Source organism: Platalea leucorodia (assembly GCF_965183815.1).
Source record: "Platalea leucorodia genome assembly, chromosome: 1".
Lineage (NCBI taxonomy): Eukaryota > Metazoa > Chordata > Aves > Pelecaniformes > Threskiornithidae > Platalea > Platalea leucorodia.
The window spans coordinates 153,618,580-153,637,940 of record NC_138823.1 but is presented as its reverse complement, the minus strand read 5'-3'; the positions used below and the strand labels follow the sequence as shown (position 1 = coordinate 153,637,940).

The following is a 19,361-nucleotide window of genomic DNA, read 5'->3' as shown; positions in this document are numbered from 1 at the left end:
TAAGCCGAGAGAAGGTTAGCTGGTGACTTGATGCTTCTTCCTTCTGTTTCCATTTGCTGACTTTCAGATTGAGAACCCGGTGCAGCTGGGTTAACTTGATGCCTCATGGAAATTTTAGAGAAGAGACAACCATTTCATATCAGTCCGTGAGCAGAAACAGAGGGAGAAAGGAAAAGAGAAGGCGTGAAGAATTAAAGAACAAAGAAGCATGGCTCAGAAAAGGGGAAAAGAAAAAAAAAAAAGAAACCAAAAAAACCCAAAAAAGAGGAGCTAGTTGGCAGGGAATGCTTACCTCCCTGGGGACAGATAAAAATACATAACTGTTTTGTTGATGTTATTTTGCCATATAAACAATTACTCTAGGAGCCATGTAAATGATGTATGATTATGAGAGAGGAGTGAGTAGGTTTCTGCTGCCCTCCCTCGCTCCCTTTCTTTCTTTTTGCAAAACTGAAGCATCTGAGACCTGGTCCATGCCAGAAACTGCAAAAAAAGGTTAAAAATATGAAAAGGAAGGATAATCCTACATGATTACACTTTTGTTATTTTTCAAGTGTTAATCACAAAATGAAAAATGGTATTGTGTGTAATCTTAGATTTGTATAAGTGCGTGATGACATTTTGAATTACCTTTCCTGAAACACAAACTGTGGATGTCTCAGACATAGAAGACATTCACTGAATTGCAGAGCTTTAAAAATGACAGTCCTGGGGCTTTGATGGATTCTCTTGTCTCCTGAAGTCTTGAAATTAAAGTCAATATTTTTCTGTGTTTCCAACAGAAGTTAAAAGACTAAATGCAGACATTATTGCAGAGTGTACCTGGGCTTATATAGGTGTTTGACAGGATGATCACAGGGTGTCTTCTGGATTTGAGTTATGAGGCTTGTTTGGAGTCTCGCCGTAGTGCTGCAGTGTGTGTAGCGAATGATTCTTCGCATACTTGGACTTGCGCTTTTCTCGTTTAACATTCTTCTGTATTTGTTTTCTTAACATTTTCTTTTTTGGTGCAGTTTTTCCAGCTGCGCGTGCTCTCCCTCTTTACAGTGTCCATTCCAGATGGGTCTGTAGTCTTCCCATCCCATATGCCATAGCCTCTCTTTCTCTAGCTATACTGCTGTAATACCCTGTTCTCCTGCAAACCCTCCAGCAACCTGGTTTCTCGTTCATCTATGCCCTGTTTTGACTGTAGGTGGAGAGTCTGGGGTTTTGGTGGATTTTTTAAAAATTTTTTTGTCTTGGTTTTTTTTTTTTTGTTTTGTTTTGTTTTTGTTTTTGTTTGTTTGTTTGTTTTTTAGGAGAAAATTAGCTTTAAAGGCCTTTTGCATTTGTTTTTTAATTCAGCTTCTCTTTAGTGGGGACTAAGGAGGATGGACAGCATCTGATTCCATCAGCACGGTTTGGGCTGGTCTTGTTCTCCTGCTGGACTGGCTGGTGACTGAGCTGCTACCCAGGAAAACGGGGCTGATAAAAATTCCGCATTAACTTCTTATACTTTCTTGGCCCCTTAACAGAAACTGATCTGTTTTGGCTCAGCTAAAAAATGGACATGTTGAGCCTTTTCTTCCCAGAGTACTTCTCCTCTTTACTGTACTTCATGGCCAACTGCTGGCGTAGCTGTACCACAAAAAATTCCTGAGACTGTATTTTGCAACAATGGCTTCGAGTGTGGTCTGACTTAATTAGTAGGAAAAAACAGCTTATATCTCTGGCTGTATTAGGGGCTTCATGCTGTTGTGGCGTGACTGCTTATTGTTGCACCTTCAATGCAGAAGACATCTGTAAGGTAGGGTTTTTTTTGAAAGAAAAATAGGTTAAAGATGTAAGCCACCACATAAATGCTAAGTATGATTACAAAATGCAAAAGTGATGATGATATAAAATTCTGTGAGGAAAGCCGTGCAAGAATGCCTGTGGGCCTAGGTTTTTATCCCTTTGCTTTTACAGCAAGACACTAAAAATGCTTATGCAATATTAATTCAGGATATACAGCAGTTGGCGTTTGGAAGCATTCAATTTTCTTCATAATTGTTCTCCATTCACTTGGCCGATTATCAGTAATTTCAGGGAATTAGAGATGCTCCTTTTAGAAGTTTCTAGTGAACTCTTTACAATTTTCAAACAATAACAAACCTGCCACTTAGGCAGCAATTTTCTCTCTCTCTGTCCTCACACAAATGTTAGATCACTGTTTGGAAAGGCTAGACAAGCAAACTGCCATGTAGTAAATCAGTAGGAATTTTTTTTTAAGCCTCATGCTGCTGAATGAATTTTGATCCAAGAATTTTTTGTGTTTGTTTTGTTCATGCAAAGACATTTATCCTCCCGTTTGGGTCCGAGGAGGTTGTTTTTTCTTGGTAGCAAGATCTGCAAAAGTATATTTTGTTAAAGAACTTAATGCTATATTTTTGTGGATTAAGCTTGTATTTCTTTAGTCATCCCCAGGTGAGTCCCACAAGAATGTAATTCAAAGCGTGTGATGTCCAGGTCTTCCCTTTTCCTCTGCTGTAAAATGAAAAGGGAAACAAAATTGTTAAAACCCCTCAGGAATGGGCTCGTGAAGTGCCATTTAGTGAAAAGGTGGCTTTCTGTCCTCTCTGGCTACATCGCCGGACTTCCTAAAGCACAAAGTGTGCACAGGAACAAGAGTTGCAAACCTTCTGTGGCCAGAAAGGGTGTGGAGAGGGACTGTTTGATGGGGATGTCTGCGGCAGCGTGATTCAGTGACCCGGTGCGGTATGTTATGTACCGACCTATGGATGACGGATGTGCTGAGCAGCAGTATCTCCCTGGCTTTAGCAGGCCAAGGAGACCCAGTGTCCTAGTGCTGTCCCTGTGCCAACCAGGAGTGAGGAGTGTGGACATCTGAATGAGTGTGGGCGTAGGTGGCTTTGGCTCCTGTTCCTCTCAGGGTAGCTGCTTCCCCGCCCTGCGGAGGTGCTGCTGATGAAGAGGAGCAGCAAAGCTCACGGAGATGTATAACTGCTTTTCTCTCCAGCTATGTGGAAACAGCACAAATGACTACACTTCATCAGTGCTTTTAGTCCAGTAGTCACATTTGGGGTAACCCAGTTGCTTCTGAGGAATGTGTGAGCAACCTTGCTTTACACAAACTGTTTCGGTAATCTCAGAAAAAGCAAATATACCTGTTGAGTTTGTTTTAATGTGTCCTACATTAGAATTGCCATAATAATCACATAAAAAGTGCAACAGTGCTTAGATTTCAAGAACTGATAAAATCTGGGTGACTGAGGGGTGCTTGATGCCCAGCCTGCCCTCCTGTCCAGCAGCAACGTCTTTTATAAGACCTGTGTCCCAAGAGTTGTTCCTTCACAAGTGGCCTTTCCTCTTGCTGGCTTTCGCGTGATGAAGAGCAGCCCCTCTCTCAGAAATGTTATGTTGTGGAGAGGAGGGGACACCCTCTGCTATTAAGATTCAGACTTGATTTCCCATATGTGCTTAGGCTTGGCTCCCTTTTTAAACCTTTTGAGGAGGTCTGCATTTTGCATATGTGTTGTGTGACCAATGGATAAGTTTTCTCTGCTCCTAAATTTGAACTTTGAGTCTAAGAGAAAGGGTGTTAAGCGTCCTTTGGAAGTATTTCAAAATGCTTTAAAAATAAATAAATCCAAATCTCATCTGAGACACAAAAGTGAACTATGTCATGAATTAATAACTTTTAAAATAGTTTTACAAATTCCAGAGAAGAAACACAAAGTAATGAATTTGTTCTCAGAAGGCTATTCAGTTTCAGAAACATTTAAGAAATATTTTTAGTGTTCATGTGAATGATATGGAAGATAATGTTTCAGTTTCTGGACAGACAAGATCCCAACTAAAACATGCATGTGTGCATGAATACAAATTTACTTCTGTTCTGGGGTGACCTTAAAAACATCTGCGTGAGGGTTCTCTGTTTTAGATAGCCATTTTATTTGTAGTGATGAGTAAGTATCTTAGATATTATTTAACATGGTGGACTTTTTGACACCTCATATGAAATACTAAATACACTAGCTCTCATACAGTTGTTAAAATACTCTGCTTTCAGAGATTACATAAGCATAGGCAACTCTGCTCTCTTATGTGAAATTTAAGACAGCTACATTTATTAAACAGTAAAGTAGTTTTTTGTCAGAAACACAGTGTTTAATGTAAAAATAATGTCGTTTGGCAAAATGTATGTGAACAGTTTCTTAGAGCTAACTTTCAGATTTTGAACTAAGCACTTCAAAAAACAGAGGCGGTTTCCTGCTAGAAGCACATTGACTGCTTGATGCAGACTGCAGAGAAGCTGATGATCTGTGAGAGCCCGTGGATGTTCTTCTCGCGGTCACTTGTACATCTTCCCCATGTTTATTCTGTGAATGTCTGGGTGCTGTGTACAAACCTCATAAGGATGCATGGATTGCAAAATCAATATGCTAGGGAGGTTTTTATACCGGAAGGCTTTCTAAATTCTAATGTAAGGTAAAAATGATGATACTAAGACTTGTTCCCTACAATCCATTGCTCTCAGGTGGGTTAAAGAAATAACTCCATCAGTACAGGAGATGGCTCTCTTATCCTGTGGCTTTCTTTTAGTGGTTATACAAGACAACTTTCTTCCTTTTGAGAAGCAGAAAATATCTGAATTGCATTTCACGGAGCCTTTGTGGAGAACTTAAGTTAAAAAATATTATTAGAGTGAATTTTATTTTTGGTTGTAGCAGCAGCATCTTACACATACGCAGCTACAGGCTGGGCAGGGGAGGCCTGTGGGTGCTGAGGATTGGTCACCATAGTGCTCTTACAGCTGTCCTTTACATGCTGACTGTGGCATCAAAGTGGGGCACTTACCTGTCCTCCTTTGGATCTCCACATTGACAGTTGGACAGACAGTGACCCTTCCATGTTCCTGGTTTGCTCCTGGATATATTTTCTGATGGACTGAGGTTGTTAGCCTTGATGCTGCAGGGGCTGTGTCTGGGTGTGTGGCACTCAGGAAAGCGAGTCCTCTGTCCATCAGCCCACATGCAGGCAGCCCTGGCCACGGCCTCCTGTGGACTAGAGGAACTGTAGTTCCGTTGTTTCCCCGGTTTCTCTTCTGTCCATCCTCTGTAGCGGTTTTGCCGGCTTGTTATCTTTCGGCAGGGAGGCCTCGGAGAGAGCGAGGTGTATGCACCATGAGGCACTTAACTGGGTTCAGGTGCAGAAGGAGATATTCAGTTGCCAGATCAGCTGTAACATCATTTTTCTTCTGCTCTGTGGAAAATGCAATCTGTTGGAATGGCTTTGCAGACTACTCTTGTCCAACAGAGTACTTGCAGGGCTTTTCCTGGATACCCTCTCCTGGGCTATTGATTTTCCTTTGAATCCGTTGGGATTCCTCTTCAAGCAACAGCCTCCAATTATTCATACTAATGGAAGAGGACCAAGTAACATACACTGTTTCTCCCTCTTGTTTTCTCCTTTCAGTGTAGCAATACATTTTGGGCTGCAGAAAAATAAATATCTTATTAATCTCCTTTGAAGAATGAAACAGAATGAAAACTCCTTAATAGTATACATAACATTAATAATAATAATATATTTTAAAATAGTAATAATGTTCTAAAATAAAATGTGTCCACCTCATGTTCCCTTTCTGTGTGCAGATATTTCAAATTGTTGTAGCACATTCTAGGATGAGACAAGGAGGGAGGCTTGTGGTGTGGAGACAGCTTGGAAAAGTTAGCTGCTGGGAACCTGACAAATTCTGGCACGAAGTATATACCATAGTATTTCAGTAAATATCTTCTGTTAGTTCTGGCTAAAGCTGTTTCTCCCCTAAGAAAGATGATCTTCATCTCTGGGCTAGAACCAATCACAAATTGTAATGAAAATTGGCAACCGCAAGCATGAAAAGTCATTGATCCAAAAATTCATGAACTGTCTTTCATGTAGTGAGATTTCTTTTTGAACTTCAGCTGAGATTCTTTGTATTTGCTTATTCTTGGTTTTGAACTTTTAAGAATAATTTTTGACTCTCTTCAGCCTTGGCAACGTGAAATAAAAAAAGAAGTGAGAGGTATGTAATTAAATATGCAGCGTAACCGCATGTTTCCAGAGTTGTAAAAGGGAAGAGAGAAAGGGGGGAGGGAGAGGAGAAAAAAAGAGAAGGAAAAAAGAAGAGAAGGAAAAAAGAAAAGAAGAAAAAAGATAGATATTGCCAAAGTTTCTCCAAAGTGTAGAAAATTTTCTGCGTTTCCAGAAGAGAACAATGAAGGCTCCCCGTTGCTGTAAGGGACTTTGTAAAGTGCATGTAGACAGGAATGCTCAACTTTGCACGTGTTTCAAGCAGCATCTAGGTCTGTTACTACTCATTAGGCATGGTTTTAAAAAAGAAGGGAATATAGTTTACTATTATAATATGATTCTAGTAAAGAAGAATTAAAGATGTCTGTTGGTCTGTCACCCCTTGGAGAGCAGCAGATGTTTTGTTTTATTGTCCCACTGTGGGCGTTATCTGAACAATTTAACTAACAACTTCCAGTGTAGTCTAAATTGCCTTACTCCCTGTTTGGCTACTGGGAACACTGGGGTCTACTGCAGAAAGTGATCTTTAACCTTCAGAGTTAATGAGAAGATTTCAGCATGTTGTGCTGATAGCTGGAGCTTCTTATTCCCCACTCCTGTAATTGGAAAGAGCTTGTTTGGATGCCGTTAGGTTTCTGTAGTCCCCAAACTTCGCAGCTTCCCAGACCATTCTCCGACCTACCCCCAGTGAAAGGTCAGGCACAGCATTGCATCTTTTTGCAGAGAGCCGTGCTACCTGCCCTCCCGTGTCATGGGCATGGCAGCTCTGCTGCCGTGCATCCCCTGTGGATGAGGAGGGCTGGTGGCATTTCATCTCGTTACTTAAACACGCAAATACTTGATTTGTCTTTGGGGATTCACCTTGATACTTGTAGCTGAATGACAGAATATAATATTCTTGAGATCTTTATGTTCTGTGCTTTGCCTTTAAGCTGTATGAGTCCCTGCGTGCAGAAGACCTTTCTGCTAAAAATTGCGTCTCTGAGCACATGGGGTGGCACGACATGGCCTTTTCCTGGTTCTGCTTGAGATCTTTTACTCTTCTTGGTCATCAGCGGCAGATATGAGTGCAGCAAAACGTTAACCCGCAGATATTTGATAACACTTTAAATAAGAGCGTGTTTCATGAATGTACCAACATGTTTCTAATAATCCTAGTAAATGTTTCTGTCATGGAAACAAGAACAAGTGTCATTAAAATTGCAGAAGCTGTTAGTAATTTTTAATAGTTGTTCAGGACTGTGTTCACTCTATCTTATTATAGATGTTAGTTGTAATTTTTTTTTGCCATGTTGGAAACTCTGTGTGCAGTAGAGGCTGTTCCTTCCCACATGTTCTTTTTTCTTTAGATTTTGTGCATATAGCTATGAAAAAACCCTTTAAATGATTGTAACCAAGTTTTCTTGGTTGTCATAACTATTATGCTTCAGTTAACAATCTGTCTAAATAATTTCTGTAATGAAGCTATGTGGCTTGTGGGTAACACAGGTTCAGATGCACCTCCAGGTGCTAATATCCCCAAATCATTGCCTTCTCTAGCCTCAGAGTGGCCTGCGAGCTGGATGTAAGCAATCATTTTTATATCTCAGAAAAACCCCAGCTGGATTTTTGACAATTCCTGTACTTCTCCGCAGTGGAGCGAGGCTGGAGTTGGCCATGCTCACCCCAGCCTGCAGGGAGGAGAGGCCGGGTGTCCAGTCCCTGCTCCATGGTGAGGAGGTTCTGCTCCGCAGAAACGTGGAGGTGTGCCAGGTTACCAGCCAAACGCTTTCAAAGATGGAGTATTCATCTGATGACTGGCACAGAAATACCTCTTCCCTCACTGTTTCAAACATAAATGAGGTAAAAAACCATCATTCACACCTTGTTCACAGTTCGCATAGTTAAGGTACCGATAGCATCCCACGGCTGCTCGTTATTTACCATACCCTGTGGAAATGCTGGACTATTCGGTGATGGTCCCATTGTGATGTCTTTACTAATCCAGAAGTTGTTTTTTTTCCCCCCTTCTAGACCCTAGTAGAAATGCCGTAGGTTTTCCTTTCCTTGCTATTTGCCCAGGAAATGGCCGGTGGGTAAGTTTCCTTCGCCAGGCAGGAACGGCAGAGGCGATGCTGATGGGCAGCACGGAGGCTCCGCAGCCCTCTGGGACAGTGCAGACCATTACCTTTTTGAAAAGTCAATTAGTGCTGTAATTCATGAGCCAGTGGGTGCGGCATTAGGTTCTGATGATGTGGTGGTGAATAGAGTTAGTGGTGGTGAATGGAGTCAAATCCAGCTGGTGGCCGGTCACGAGTGGTGTTCCCCAGGGCTCCGTGTTGGGGCCGGTCCTGTTCAGTGTCTTCACTGATGATCTGGATGAGGGGATCAAGTGCACCCTCAGTAAGTCTGCAGATGACACCAAGTTGGGTGGAAGTGTCGATCTGCTGGAGGGTAGGAAGGCCCTACAGAGGGATCTGGACAGGCTGGATTGATGGGCCGGGGCCAAGTGCATGAGATTCAACAAGGCTCAGTGCCAGGTCCTGCACTTGGGTCACAATAACCCCATGCAGTGCTACAGGCTTGGGGAGGAGTGGCTGGAGAGCTGCCTGGCAGAAAAGGACCTGGGGGTGTTGGTCGACAGCCAGCTGAACAGGAGCCAGCAGTGTGCTCAGGTGGCCAAGAACGCCAATGGCATCCTGGCTTGTATCAGGAACAGTGTGGCCAGCAGGACCAGGGAGGCGATAGTGCCCCCATACTCAGCACTGGTGAGGCCGCACCTCAAATACTATGTTCAGTTTTGGGCCCCTCACTACAAGAGGGACATGGAGGTGCTGGAGCGTGTCCAAAGAAGGGCAACAAAGCTGGTGAAGGGTCTGGAGCACAAGTCTTCTGAGGAGCGGCTGAGGGAGCTGGGGTTGTTTAGTCTGGAGATCAGGAGGCTGAGGGGAGACCTTACTGCTCTCTACAACTACCTGAAAGGAGGTTGTAGCAAGGTGGGGTCGGTCTCTTCTGCCTAGTAACAAGTGATGCGACAAGAGGAAACGGCCTCAAACTGCGCCAGGGCAGGTTTAGGTTGGATATTAGGAAAAACTTCTTCACCGAAAGGGTAGTCAGGCACTGGAACAGGCTGCCCAGGGAAGTGGCTGAGTCTCCATCCCTGGAGGTATTTAAAAGAGGGGTAGACGTGGTGCTTGAGGACATGGTTTAGTGGTGGACTTGGCAGTGCTAGGTTAACGGTTGGACTGGATGATCTTAAGGGTCTCTTCCAACCTTAATGATTCTATGATGGAGAGTAGGGAAGGAGAGGGGTTCCCGTACCAGCTTTGTAAGGACTTGTGTAACAACAAGTCCCGTGTTAATTACACGCTGAATTGCAATTAAGCACGTTTAACTCTTTGGCATCTGGATATCATCCACATAGGAATTCCCACCTCACATATGAGGTGATGTAGTGATGCACGAGGCTGTGTCGGCAACAGATGTTGATAGAAAGTTGATTCTAGTATAAGTCAGAAACGGCTATAGACTGACAAGTAGTTTTGAACCCCTTATATCTGGTACTGCAGAGTAATGGCACTTCTACCCACCCCTTTTCCTCATATAAAGGCACAGTGATGGCCTGGGGACCAGAAGGGGGTTGTGATATTGGCAACCACAGCAGGTTTTCTCCCACTGAAACTCACTGATGAAAGAACCGTAACGTGTATTATACACATTATGTCATTCCTGTTTCTTCCCAACTGAGCTCTTCAAGTTACAATCTAAATCCTATTGTTGCATCTATATTTTTTCCCTTCTGTCCAGGAAAAAGTTGCAAACTTCTTCCTCGAAGTGAGCCTTTCTGAGCCTACCCAAAGCATTTAGACCATAAATATTATAGTTTTCACATCACTGCATTATGTTCATTAACAGGAACAATTTTACCATTCAGTTTTAGAGAATTTTTCAAAGTTGTGGTAAGGAAAATATTGCCAAATTCCTTCCTGTGTCTCAGAGGGGTGAACCCTTATCAACTCAAAGCAGCTAGGAGTTTGCTCCTGCTATTGCAAACCTTTGCCTGCACTGCAAAATGACTTGTGAATGCAGATACAAAATACAGTGTCTTCATTATAATATAACGAAATATCAATCGGAGTCTTATTAGCAAGGCATGATCTTTGATGTAAGCAGAAAAACTTCAGCAGTAGCAAAGTTGATGATTCTTCTACTGTCACAAAAGTGTTTGAAGAAGTAACAAGCGGGATGCTATTTTGCAAAAAAATTGTAACATCTGGGGGACTAGAAGTGCATTATTCCTAGATTTGTAGTAATAGTGTGAAAATAGGTAAAGAGGTAATCCAGCATGTTTTAAGGAAAACTGTGAAGAATGTACCCAAAAAACTGAGACTGCAGCTCATTAAAACATACTGAAACATAATTTTTTGACAGAGACGAGTAGAACATTTGTAAGATCTGACATTTTTGTCTTTTCTTTTGGCATGCAAAGATATTTGCATTTTAGAAAAAAGCCCAGAGAAAGAAGATGGAGAGGGTGTAGGTAATTAAATTTTAATTTTGGTTTTAAAGATCTTTCTCTAATTAGCTTTAAAAGTCAGTGTCTAAGTAAATTGAGTTTCAAGGTGCAATCATCTTTTTCCTCCTGGATCTCAGTATTCAAAAGTAAGAAGAAAGAATATTAGAGAAATAGAAGGAAGATTGTTATTTTAAAGGCCTTTCAAGATAAGGATTTAACATAACCTCATTATTAAAATAGAACTGTGGCAGGTTGATGTTTTCTTATTTTTGAATTTCAAAGTCATTGAGCAGTCATGCTTGGGAAAATGGAAAACTTAGGTTCTATTAAAAGAAATTGAAAATGATACTAGGAAGGTAAGGACTTTTCATCTTTCTTTTGCTTTGTAATACGACTTTTTTTGGTGGCTTGGTTGCATTCTTTTCACTGCTGTCCATTCTTCCAGAGATGTTCTTACTTTTCTGTGAATCATTTTTGATCGTAGGCATACCAATATAGTGTCTCGTATTTCTTAAAGGTATGCTAGCATGCAGTGGGTTTTTGTTTGTACATTTTACACAGCCAAGTGTATTTTCTCTTAAATTTATGTGATGGTTAGGGACATATGCACACCTGTCAGATTTTGCAGGCTGAGTGTAAGAGTCCCACGACCCGCCTCGTTCATCTGCCATCTGCTAGACCACGTTCTGCATTTTTAGTGCCATGGTACGGCCTCTGCCCCGCTCCTGATGTGGCTGTCTGCCAGAGCTCCAACTGCATGGGGCAGTGGTATGAGGAAAACAGAGTTAATGTGATTTGTCATGATTTTAATGTGCGAATGCTTATAAATGTGCCATTTTAAAGCTAAAGAAATAAGCCAGCGGAGAACAATATTTGATAACATTTAAAATATATCTGTGAGGAAGTACATAAGCTGTTGTTTGAAGATGAATAGCTAGAGGAATAACTGAAAACAGTTGGGTTTGTACTTGAAGTAGTTATAAATATCTGGAATTGTGTGAAGTTAACAATGATTTTTTTTCTCTGTAAGAGAAACGGCAGTCTTGTTATTTAACCAAGAGTTCTGAATGTAGAGAAATTAATTTTAGAAGCTAGCATTTTAAGCATAAACATTTTCAAGTAGAGAGATGCTGATTAGCTAAACTATGTCATCTTATGCTTTCTTGCAATTTTGAAAGTGAGAGACGTGAACACTAGGTAGTTGGCATTTGTAGGTGAATGAGGCACAATTGATGTAATATTTGCAAATGTTAAATATTAAATGTTAAAGCATTTGATAGAAATTTAAGCATCTTGGAAATTCCAAGTTAACATGACCATAAACACTTCAGTATGGTTTGAAAATCAGCCTAGATATCTTAAAAGTGGGAGGCAACCTTAGTCTAGAGATTGTTGTCCAGTAGGATGTCATGAGGATTCCTGTTAGGTGGTTTTTTTTTTGGTTTTTTGGTTGTGTGTTTTTTTTTTTTTTTTTAAAACATCTTTAAATCTGGGAGAAGCAGAACTGTAAATAGTATGTTAATTAAATTTCCAGATGTTGATAAACTAGGAAAGGAGAATAATATGAATGGAGGAAAGCTAAATAACCCAATAGAGATGTAGCACCCATACTAGAAAAATACAGTTTAATTCAGCCTGAATAAATAGAAACTAACGTCTAAGAATATTGATCTAAACTGGACATACACTTTAATTAACAAGACAAAGATGCTGAAGTGAGGCTATAGAAAAAGTTTTAGGATTTCTGTGGATGTTCTGGATTCATACCATAACAACAAAATACCCAGATGTGATTATTGTTGACTATGTATTAGTGTCAAAGGTCAAAAAAAAAGACTGGGAGGGTACTCCTTGTAAGACAGCACTGAGGTTATTTCATAAGATAAATACACTATTCTGGGTGTCTTCTGAACAAATTAAGACCAGAATAATATTTACAGAAATGAAGAGCAATAGAGAATTAAGAGAGGCAGAGGTGAAGTTACGTGCTGCGCAGCACCGTTTAGGGGAGAAATGCTATAATTACCGGTGACACATGGAAGGAAAAGATAGTTTTGTAAGTGAAGGGGAGACAACTAGTAACAGGAGGATAAACTTGGGGAAAATAATACAAATTTAGAAAAAAAATTCTGAAGATTTTGACCAAGTAAAGAGTATTCACTTTGGGAAATGCTGCAAATTCTTTTATTAAACAGTCGTTAGTTGAAAGAGGAATGGATTCTAGGGGAGAGAAAAATACTGCTCGGGACCATGAAGAGAGAGTTGGTGGTGTATATACATCTTTTTCCTTTGCTGTCATGTCCAAAAGTATGTTTCTGAAAAGATCTGCAACTGGTGGTAGCTTTGCAGTGCTGCTGTTTCGCGTCCCTCCCAGCAGCCGTCTCTGTGTAGCATGCCTGAGTTTGCTTCTGCAGGACAGATGATGCAGTTGTCTGGGGAGTAGTTCTTCACCTCTTGGAACTGCTTATGTTCTTAATATTTTTTCTTCTCTAATTCAAGATGCCTACATTTGATTTGCACTGTTTTGTTAATCTTGTAGAGAAGTGCTGGCTTATGTTAGCTGCTGCTAGGGTTTAATGCAGTTTGTAGATAAGTTCACAATCAGCTGGTTTTTGTCTCTAACTGTTTTTCGTCTATCTGAAGGGAAAAAGCTTTGCAAACCTGTGTGGTAGTCCAGTTTCCAACAGCCTCAGTGGTCTTTGGAAGTTACCATCATCTTGTCTCTAGAGGTTTGCAAGAATGAAAGTTGAACCAATTTGGGGAGCTGAGCTTTCGAAGGTCATAAGGGATGTTTGGCTCTTGCTGTGTCCAGCTGAGTGGAACGAGGAGCTGAACGGAACCTACTGAAACTGGAACCAGAGTTCGGGCAGCTGTGCTGCAGTGTGAAACTCAAAGCTAATCTAAATATTTTTAAAAGCTATTTCAGTTAAATATAGACAAAGTCTTAACTTGTAGTTTCAAGTACTTTAAGCTGAAAGAAGCAGTCCTGCTTTCCTGAGCCCCAGGATGACCCTGATTCATCCTTCCTCTTGAGCTCCAGATGAGGATTTGAGTGGTACGATGAGCTGGATGGGCGACACAAGTAGTAAAACTGTTGAGTCTCTATCTCCCATCCCCAGACTGGTTTCGTGGTGCTGAGGTAGGCTCTCTGTACCTATTGCGAATACAACACAGCTCAACATACATAGATCTCTACAGGCTAACTCTCAGAAACTCCGAGCAACTCCCTTGTGGAAAACTACTCTTTCCCACAGAGTTTTTTGGTTTTACTGAATCACCATTTTCCTGGTGTGCAAAGGGTGGGGGGAAGTCCTGTTCAGGTCTACTCATCAGTCATGGGCCTGATGGTCTGTGTGAGGTGGCCAGAAATGACTATAAGATCATTTTTCATTTCTGTGCCTTAAATTCACTGCACACCAAACTGTGCAAGCTTCCAATGGCACTGAGCAGCTGAAACATTGGTTTGAAATCTTCAGAGTAAAATTGTCTTGGCTATGCTATATAAATATATGTGTGTATTTTTCTAGTCATGCCCTCCAAGCTGACATCTGAGAGGAAATTGGTATGGGACGGTATATATTAGCTCTGCTCGGAGACCACCATCCTTTGTGCTGAATGCCTGCATGCAGGACGACATATTCAGCTTTATGGATGAAATTTGCCAGATCCTCAAATGCTTTTGCTCTTGAGCATATTTGAAAATCAGAGAAGGTGATGACCCTTTTAAAATAAAAATGGAATTGCTGGCAGGAAGGAAAGGTATAACTCTGTGTTCTTAACATTTAAAGATGGTTATAAAATGTATATTGGCTGTTTTTATAATTTATAGTGAAACTGCTGTTGCTTTTAATAAAATGAGACTTCCAGTCAGAATTTCATGATTATGAATGTGAGCATTTTGTTATCCAGCTTGGATTTATCCTACAAATAACCATTTTCTAGCAGAACTGTGGCTATATACATAAGTTAATGGGATTCTCTGTCACACATAATTCTTTCTGAAGTTATAGTGTTGGACTCGTTGCTGAATACTTCAAGTCCTTGAATGTGGCTCAAGAACTGAGTTAGTGTAACTTTCATGATTTTTAATTTAATTTTTCCTTAATTCTTAGACTTTTAAAACTTCCTGTAATTCCTTATTAGATTTACCGTTTCAAGTGCTTATTTAAAAGGCACCTTAGCTGCAGAAGCAAATCAATATTTACAGTGCATTAGTGCCACAGAGAATTTGAAGCCTTGTGATTAGAGTTCATTGCTGTTTTATCCACTCTTCAAAGAAACCACAGACTTCAAACGATATCAGCCATCATCCTGGAATCAGTGACATTGCATCGGTCCCATGCGTACTTCATCTTGTGGTTTAATTATTAAGTTCCTTTTCTTTGATTTTCCTTTAATATTTCAGATTATATCCTCTTCAAATCTGTAAATTCAGGTAAACCAGAAGATTGTAACCAACAATATATTGGTAGAAAAATCTGTTCAATATATTCTTTTTTGTTGTTGTTTTAATGGGAGTATCAAAACCGAGTTAGAGTGGTCTCTCAGAATAGAATTGGAGACAGGAATGTGGGAGATTATATTTACAACTTGTGGTTAATATAGTGTGAATAAGATTTAATTTTCGGATTAATACCTGGAGCGGTATTGACCATTGCCAAGCAGCATACACTAGAGCTAGCTCCATGTTCTTGTCTCATTCCAGCAAGGAAAAAAAAATTACCATATGCTTAGATTTCTAGTTTAACTGGGAAATACATAGATCCCACACACCCGAATTACTGTCTTTTATAATTCACTTTATTGTGAAGTTTGGTTAGTAATACAAATAACTTTTCCTTATGTATGGAACCATTTTTATAAGGAGAGGCTAGAATTGATCATGTTGTATCTTTGTATTGACAGGATACTTTTTTTTTTAAAAGATTTGCAGGAGTGTTCAATAAATATCTGAAAATACCTCAATAACTAACCTTACTAAAATGAAATAGGTCATATTGAAGGTGGCTCATCAGTGAATAGATTTTGTAGAGAAACTTCTCACGTTATTGTTTTCTCTGGAGCATATTAATATTTGGGAATTCCATTGCATCATTAACTTTCTGTACTGTGAAAAGTGTCTGCTACTTTGCATGGTGCAAACTGTCAGGTTCTTGCTAGAAAGCAAAAGGCAAGGCAGTGATAATTGCTCGCTCGCCTCCAGAAGTGCTGACTTGAGTTCCAGTTTCTTCCTTTTTCTTTGTTGGCAATTTGGCTTCTCTTCTTACAGAAGTTCACCGCACTGAACTTTTGTTTTGTCAAGTAATTTCAAGAAAGGGTGTAAAAATACAAGAACATTTTGCTATCACCGTGCTTATATATAGATATATGAGCATAAGGAGCAAGTGAACTCATGTTTGAAAATTGTAATTCTCTGTTGCAGGGTGGGTAGCTAAGGCAAACAGGATAATATGCATGGGCTGCTGCTTGGAACAAATATAGATTGGTATTTTTCTTAAGTGGTACTACATACTACAGAGCCACTTTCTTGCCCAGGCTAATCTGATAAATGAGAGTGTATGTTCAGGGCTAAGCCAGCAGCACAGGCACCGCTGTTAATGGGTCACTTCATTACGCTTTGTGGGGCCGTGGCTGGGGCTGCAGCTGTGCCACCTTTGTTACAGAGATCTCTTGCGATTTGATCGTGTACTTTTATTATGTTTGCCATCTAGGGGGAAATGAGAGGCTTTACCTTCAGCTGCTTCATGAAACTTGAAGTAGTTGAAGACAAAGCAATCAAAGAAAACCCCTCTATTATGAGTTTATGAGTATATACACTGAGTAATCAAAGTTGGAGTTAACTCAGACCATAAATACTTCTCTGTGTAATTAAAGTGTTCTTTCCTGAATGATTCTTTTAATTACTTCTAGTTCTGTTATATCTGTATGTATAAATATGTATAAATGTACATGTTTATAAAAGAAAACATTTTGTTTGCTAGAAATTAACTCTTGTGAATATTTGTGTTATGAAAATAATAATAAAAAAGAATTTTCAAAGGAAAGAGAAATAGTACAACAATTATGGGAAAAAACATAAATTAACCCTGTTATTCTTGTATACCAGGGTGGACATGAAATAGAATGACTGATGTTCCATCCTGTAACACTTGTGCATACCTCAGCGGCACAAGTCCTAGCTGTTAAAAAAAAAAACCCCACACATTTTCTCTGTGTGGCATGACTTAGTGTATCTTTCGCTGTCTTTAAAATGCCATGTAAAATAAGATTCTATATTTTAATACTGTTATACGTAGTGTTAACATAAAGCTATTGTAAAATTTAAGACTAGTCACTTAAACTCCTGTCATTGTGTTTTCCTGCTAGTATTGTGAGACATGCACCTTCGGCTTCCTCAGGAACTGTTTCATCAAAGCATTAAAAAGTAGCCTGGTTTTCATTCTCAGTTGTTGCCCAGCGGGCCTTTCTCTGTGACTCTGCTGCTTACGTGTTGTAGCTTTCACCTCTTCCTTTTCCACTTCGCATTCAAGGTTCCCAGTGCAGCAGTAAAGAGAAATACAACTGATAAATCACGTCCCCTCCGTTCTGCGGCTGAGTGGGAGAGTGCTAAGAGGTCGCAAATACAGGCAATGAAACTTCTGTTTGGGCAAGGAGACGATAGATGTGTGGATATTTGTTGTAGGATAATAAATGAAATTGGAAAAAATTAAGTTGTATTTCAAGAGAAACTAACTTTAATGTGCCATCAAAGTTTCCAGAATGGATTTGACCTCTACATATATTAAAAAAGTCTTATCTCTTTCCAATTGGTCTACCTGCCTGCTGCATTGTTTATTACTAACGAAATATTTTTCTCCTGTCAGTCATGCCAGCTGGAAGGCTAAGGGAATCAGGGTAAATCAGCACAGATCTTGTTTCAGCTGTCAGGAAGAGGCACAGGAAGAATGCAGAATAGAAAACAGTCACTTCCATAAGTTTTGAGAAAGAAATGGAAAGTCTGTTTTAGAAGGCGAGGGGGCTGCCTTTCGCTGCAAAGAAGCTGTCGCACAGCTTCTTGCAAGCATGTTGTGCTGGCAGTGCCCATGCTGCAGCCATGGCAGTGGGGTGGGGGACGCGTTGTCCTAGTCCACCCCTTAATTGTCACCAGGCTGTTGAATTTACGTCTTTGGCCTCTTGTTCTTTAAAATACCTCTAAGTCACCTTAACCTCTTAGTTGTTCAAACTTACGCTGTTTTTATTTTTTTTATTTTGTACAACAGCTGACAGATAGTAGCGATGCTGTGTTTGTACTTCTAAAGCCAACGAGCTGTGCTAGGTTCAAAGAGCTTGATTTGGCCCTTGTTTTCTCCTTGTGTGGCCAAGCGTCAAGGCTGTGGTTTTGAGGAAACAGACCTTGTCCTTGAGGAACTATGCTGAGGTCAATAACTCCTTACTCTGTGAAACCACATTTGTCATAAACCACTCATCCAGAGCTTGAAAAAAATATTTTTCTTATGTGAAAAACATTTTAAATCTAGTCAGTGTTTATTTACTCTCTGTTTTATTCTTCAGATATGCCTCTTCATGTCCGACGTAGTAGTGACCCTGCACTGATTGGCCTCTCAACCTCTGTAAGTGACACAAATTTTTCTTCAGAAGAGCCTTCACGGAAAAACCCTACAAGGTGGTCCACAACAGCAGGCTTTCTCAAGCAGAACACCCCTGGCGTATCCAGTGCTCATGAAAGAAAGGTATATTTCTTTCCCCCTCTTTATCCAATAAATGACAAATGTGCATGAATCTTGAATTGTTTTGTCCTTCTCTCTCCTGCTCCTGGTTTAAACTTGTGTTTTCTGACCTTGTTCACCAAACCCCATCAGCAGCAGAGGAGTGTTTGAGTCGCACACGTGTCCCGCCCTCAGGAGACTCTCGGTGATGCCCACAGCAGGGGCTCTAAAAACTTGATTTTGCTCTTAACTGTAGCTGAAGCTCTGATTACTCATTACTCTGCAAAGCAGGGCCTAAATGCTGCCACGTGTTTTCTTTGAATGCAAATAGGCCATGTCTGTAATGATTTTTACTGATCTCCATAGAAGTCCTAATGTCAATGAATAATCTGCATGCCCACAGCTGGTCTGGTGTGTCTTTCTGACATAGCATTGCTAGTTTTTACTTTCTGAGGCACTAGTCAAGTAATACAAAACACAAATTGCTAATGCTCTCTGTCCTTGATAACATTCTTAAAACTAAAACAGTGAAATGCAGAGTGAGTGTTTTTTCCTTCATTTTTTCAATATGATTTCAGTATCTCCACATGAATTACATTATTAGCTGGAGAAGTCAGCAGGAAGCTCTCTTCTCAGTGCATTATTGAAAATAAAATTGGAAGAAATATTCTCTTTTGTACAGCCCCCAACATTGCCCATAATTGTGATGGTAACTTGCAAACAAACTCAAAAGGAAAACATATGTATATTTTCCAATAGAAATGAGTAATTTTTAGAGGAAGTTGCACTTTTGATTACCATTCTGACTGCAGAGCACAAAGTTCTGTTAGAAAATATGCAGCTTATTATAACTATTTTATTTTTTTCTTTATTACCATTAATTCTGTGTAGCATAAACACAGACTAAGACTTTGCAGCCAGGACTCCCACACCCCAAATAAAGAAGTCTTTACATGCTGCCAATGAACTGAATTGTCTTCAGCGGGCTTTTGGTTATTTCAGAAACTTCTATAAAAGCACATAGGCATGTTCATAGGCATTGAGGTCCACATTCTTACAGAGGTGTCAGTTTAACATGGTATCGTTAGGTCTCTGCTTGATCG

The 19,361-nt window shown here is 40.2% G+C and overlaps 1 protein-coding gene across 8 annotated transcripts in view; it reads left to right on the top strand.

The window, feature by feature from the left end:
• PARD3 (par-3 family cell polarity regulator) overlaps window positions 1-19,361 on the top strand; it is a gene marked incomplete at its 5' end in the record, with an annotated part of 469,207 nt that overhangs the window by 172,128 nt on the left and 277,718 nt on the right. For all 8 annotated transcript variants that reach the window (XM_082311551.1, XM_082311553.1, XM_082311552.1 and 5 more), the window contains one exon: window positions 18,104-18,282. In XM_082311551.1, the coding sequence (XP_082167677.1) occupies window positions 18,104-18,282 (179 nt within the window). The remainder of the gene's footprint in view (window positions 1-18,103; window positions 18,283-19,361) is intronic.